Source organism: Lepidochelys olivacea (genome assembly GCF_965140295.1).
Source record: "Lepidochelys olivacea isolate rLepOli2 genome assembly, chromosome: 1".
Classification (NCBI taxonomy): domain Eukaryota; kingdom Metazoa; phylum Chordata; order Testudines; family Cheloniidae; genus Lepidochelys; species Lepidochelys olivacea.
The window spans coordinates 167,395,989-167,400,657 of record NC_140411.1 but is presented as its reverse complement, the minus strand read 5'-3'; the positions used below and the strand labels follow the sequence as shown (position 1 = coordinate 167,400,657).

At 39.7% G+C, this 4,669-nt stretch overlaps 1 protein-coding gene across 3 annotated transcripts in view; it reads right to left on the bottom strand.

Moving 5' to 3' along the window:
• Positions 1–1,550: 1,550 nt before the first annotated feature.
• The window catches only part of EPCIP (exosomal polycystin 1 interacting protein), a 32,438-nt gene continuing 29,319 nt past the window's right edge, over positions 1,551–4,669 (bottom strand). For all 3 annotated transcript variants that reach the window (XM_084616886.1, XM_084616887.1, XM_084616885.1), the window contains exon 2: positions 1,551–3,886. In XM_084616886.1, coding sequence (XP_084473012.1) covers positions 3,170–3,883 — 714 coding nt within the window. In that variant the 5' untranslated portion in view covers positions 3,884–3,886 and the 3' untranslated portion in view covers positions 1,551–3,169. The remainder of the gene's footprint in view (positions 3,887–4,669) is intronic.

The window sequence follows — 4,669 nt, the reverse complement described above, 5'->3', positions numbered from 1 at the left end:
CAAAATGTAGAAAAATATTCATAATACATTTAGATTGGTATTCTGTTATTGTTTAACAATGTAATTAAAACTGTGATTCATTTTTTTAAATCAAGTTAATTTATTTTGAGTTAATCACTTGAGTTAACTGCGATTAATTGACAGGCCTAGTAATAGCCCTGTAGAATGTTTAGATAATTGGAATAAAGCTGTATAGTGTGGCTATGGACACTCAGCACTACGGCATATTGTCGTTGGATGTTATAAGGACAAGTTAGAATGCCTCATTTTTGGATAGGCATCTTTTTCATTATTCCCTAAAAGTAAATAAATGAAAGGTCCTACATGCAAATAAAATTGAAGAATGCATACGAAGAGCTGTTTCTTCTCTGTGGGCCAAACTCTGAGGTTCTTACTCAGTTTTCACTCAAGTTTTATACTCTATCCTTACTCGATTTGCAATGGGAGTTTGCCTGAGTAATGACTAAGTTAAAAAATGAGTAAGTACTTGTGGTCCCTTGATTGAGAGAAGCGAGAAAGGAGCTTCAGATCCAAGTGGTTAGTGCTTTGATGGAATCTGTTTTCACAAAAGAGAAAATGTGTCTTTACTTTTCAGACGTAAAAATAAAATAATGCTGAATCTCACCATCAGAAACAAAGCCCTAAAGAAAATAAAAGAGTAAAGAGAAAAAAGTGGGTAAAATGATGCTGGTATTTACTTATGGCATCAGGGTATTTACGACTATTCATGGATATAAATAAATATTGCATCTGGAGGGCCTAACTCATATCTTCATAATTTAAAATAGGAGCTCCTTGTTAAAGATACCATGATGGTGAGGATGGTCTGACAACGTATATAGATCAGAAAGATAGAAATTAGAGGTCAGAGTGACCTTTGCACGCCTGCCAGAGATATCAGCTACTGGTATTAAAAGTTAGCAAATACTTCTAGAGAGCATTTTTTCATTTTCCCCCCACCTTTGGAACGTACCAGACTGTGCCAAGTTTTGAGTATTTTTGAAATCTCTCTCAGGGAAGGATTTCCTTATCTTCTGACCACTTACAACACCATCACCCCCCTTCCCTTTTCAAATTACACAAGCTGAACACTGTTCTTTGTCCAGGAGCCCTGCCATCTTTTTTGGTTATAGTTATGAGAATGTTTTCCCATTTAAAAGAAATCCTAATTAATAGATTCCCCAGTCCCTTAACACCATCACTCCCCCAGGTGTTATCACAGGCTAAGGAGGAAAGATTTGTTAGATATCCCTTAACGGCAGTACAAGACTGTAAAGATCTGCTGTTCTAGATACTTTTTTATTATACTGTATATATATGATATAATTAACCTTGCCTTATTGTGAAAACGGTATGTCACTGGCAATTCATCTTTGGTAACCTATATAAAAGGGTCTGCTGGAGCCAGCCTCAAAGGCTCTGTCAGATTTCTGCATCTGTGCAGCCAACAGTACTACTTTAATTCATATGAAGCCTGTCTATCTCCAGGTTTCAGAGTATCAGCCGTGTTAGTCTGTATCCGCAAAAAGAACAGGAGTACTTGTGGCACCTTAGAGACTAACCAATTTATTAGAGCATAAGCTTTCGTGGGCTACAGCCCACTTCATCGGATGCATAGAATGGAACATATAGTAAGAAGATATACATATATACATACAGAGAAGGTGGAAGTTGCCATGCAAACTGTAAGAGGCTAATTAATTAAGATGAGCTATTATCAGCGGGAGAAAAAAACTTTTGTAGTGATAATCAAGATGGCCCATTTAGACAGCTGACTAGAAGGTGTGAAGATACTTAAGGAAATAGATTCAATATGTGTAATGACCCAGCCACTCCCAGTCTCTATTCAAACCCAAGTTAATGGTATCTACTTTGCATATTAATTCAAGCTCAGCAGTTTCTCCTTGGAGTCTGTTTTTGAAGCTTTTCTGTTGCAAAATTGCCACCCTTAAATCTTTTACTGAGTGGTCAGAGAGGTTGAAGTGTTCTCCTACCGGTTTTTGAATGTTATGATTCCTGATGTCAGATTTGTGTCTATTTATTCTTTTGCGTAGTGACTGTCTGGTTTGGCCAATGTACATGGCAGAGGGGCATTGCTGGCAGATGATGGCATATATCACATTGGTAGATGTGCAGGTGAACGAGCCCCTGATGGCGTGGCTAACGTGATTAGGTCCTATGATGGTGTCACTTGAATAAATATGTGGACAGAGTTGGCATTGGGCAAGGATAGGTTCCTGGGTTAGTGTTTCTGTTGTGTGGTGTGGGGTTGCTGGAGAGTATTAGCTTCAGGTTGGGGGGCTGTCTGTAAGCGAGGACTGGTCTGTCTCCAAGAACTGTGAGCGTGAGGGATTATTTTTCTGGATAGGTTGTAAATTTTTGATGATGCACTGGAGAGTTTTTAGTTGGGGGCTGAAGGTGACAGCTAGTGGCGTTCTGTTATTTTCTTTGTTGGGCCTGTCCTGTAGCAGGTGACTTCTGGGTATCTCCAAGTTCTGTGTTAATGTAGAACCAAATTAAGACAACACTGGAGTAATTAAACAGCCTTCATAAGGAGACATAATTGCTCATCATACACTAGCCTAATGGTATTCCAAGGCAAATAATGGTGTGAGCTTTCAAACTACAACTGAAAAAGGTCCATGTACTTTTATGTAAAAAGATAAGAGATTCAGTACATATAACTGGACAAACTCACTACAATTCATACTATTTATACATTTTCCACATATTTACTACATCTAGCAGAATGTGTAAAAACACATTACAGATGGGTTATTATTATTAGGTAGTTCTATACCTAAAGGTACATTGTCATGTTTTCATATGCCCAAGTAATGCACATTTCATAACAAAATTAATCAACATATTTCAATCTTTACCATACAATAATTAAGTCATTTTGAAAACTTAGTTACATCACTTTTAAAATTGATTGTTTCACACTTTCTTTGTTCCCTAAGAAACAGGTTACAGAATTAATTATCTGTGTTCAAACTATTTTGAACCCCACATTTTGTGAGTAGTGTCATTTGAGTGCAGTAAGAACTGACCCACACTTACTTTCCTTTCTGGCTCAAACAAAACAGACTTGCAAATGCTCCATATCTTGTTCTAATGACAGGTTAACATGCCCCCTTACTGTACTGCTGAAGTTGTTGAACATGTTTCAGTAAATGAATGTTACAACGTAGCTTTTGTTATTAGTAGTTGAAAATATATCAGAATATGGCAGACTTGGAAAGTGGTCTGTAATGCTGGAGACATTTTCCACACTATAGGACTTCAGTAAAGAATACCTGTTGAAAAGAGATGTATCCAAGACAGAAATATACAAAAACATTTGCCTGTCTTTGTGTAGCACCTTCAGTTTGTCTGTCATCTCATTGTCGCCGCTTTTGTAGATTGTTAAATTTTGCTCTAGAAATTGGCCCTTAACCTCACTGTTTATTTGCAGCTTTCGCAATCCCAAAATGGCCAGGTATTCTGTTGGTAGAGGAGTGGAGCCACAGAGTGAAAGCTTCAGGTAGTGCACCACTGTAAAGTTCAACAGCATTCCAAGCACGGTCGTATCTGTGAACCAAATTGTTAGATCACTGTGGTAGCTGGCTCTATCTATTGTATAAGGCAAGATGGTTTTGCAACTGCACATGAGGTTTGCCAAGCTGTAATCACAATCATGGATGTCAGCAGAACAGCTGCAGTTGCGAATTGTGTTTTCCTTGGTGAAAATCAGAGTGTTGTTCTTTTGACCTCTCACAAAACTGTTAAGACAGAAACCAAGAAAGCCAACCAAAAGGAAATGGTGCTTATGGCAGGATACTGACATCATGCTTCCAGGCATCTTGTCTTCTTTTACTGAGTGATTCTTATCACTTGCCATTACCTAATGAGAATAAGAGTAACTTTATTATATTAGGGTTCACTTAATCGTTAAGACTTTCTCCCACTCATTGTCTGACTTGTCTATTCAGGGCTACACTGCCACTTTACAATCTACCCTAAGTTAGGGGACAAGATGGGTGAGGTAATATCTTTTATTGGACCAACTTCTGTTGGTCAGAGAGACAAGCTTTCAAGCTACAGAGACAGGGCCAGCTCTAGGTTTTTTGCTGCCCCAAGTGCAAAAAAAAAAGGGGGGGGCCCGAGCACCACCCCTTGAAAAGTGCCGCCCCAAGCACGTGCTTGGTTTGCTGGTGCCTAGAGCTGGCCCTGCACACAGAGCACTTCCTCAGGTTAGGGGAGACACATAGCTTCACTGATCCCAGTGCAGGTCAGAGAACAAACTGTGACTCCATTGGATTTCTTGCCACTTCTTCTACTCGGGGAGGAATAAATTGTTTTATCCACTTTTATAGAACAGCTTACTTTCCCCTGGGCACTTCGCCAGATACGCTGGCTGACAAGGGTGAGGGCAAAGACAGGGCTCCTCCTACTCCTTGCTCCTATCAGTTTCCTCCCAGTGCACTTGCTTGCTGGCAGGAATATTGAGTGAGTGCTGATAACCCCTGCAACACTAGCTGCAGTGGAGGGCAATCTGAGCAGGGAAGTAAAAGGTGGGGTCTTACTGCCTCTTACTCCCCTGCATGCCTGAGTAAGGGCTGTGACAATCTAGCCCTTAGAATGTGAACTCTTTGTGGGTAGGGACTGTCTATTACTATGTGTTTGT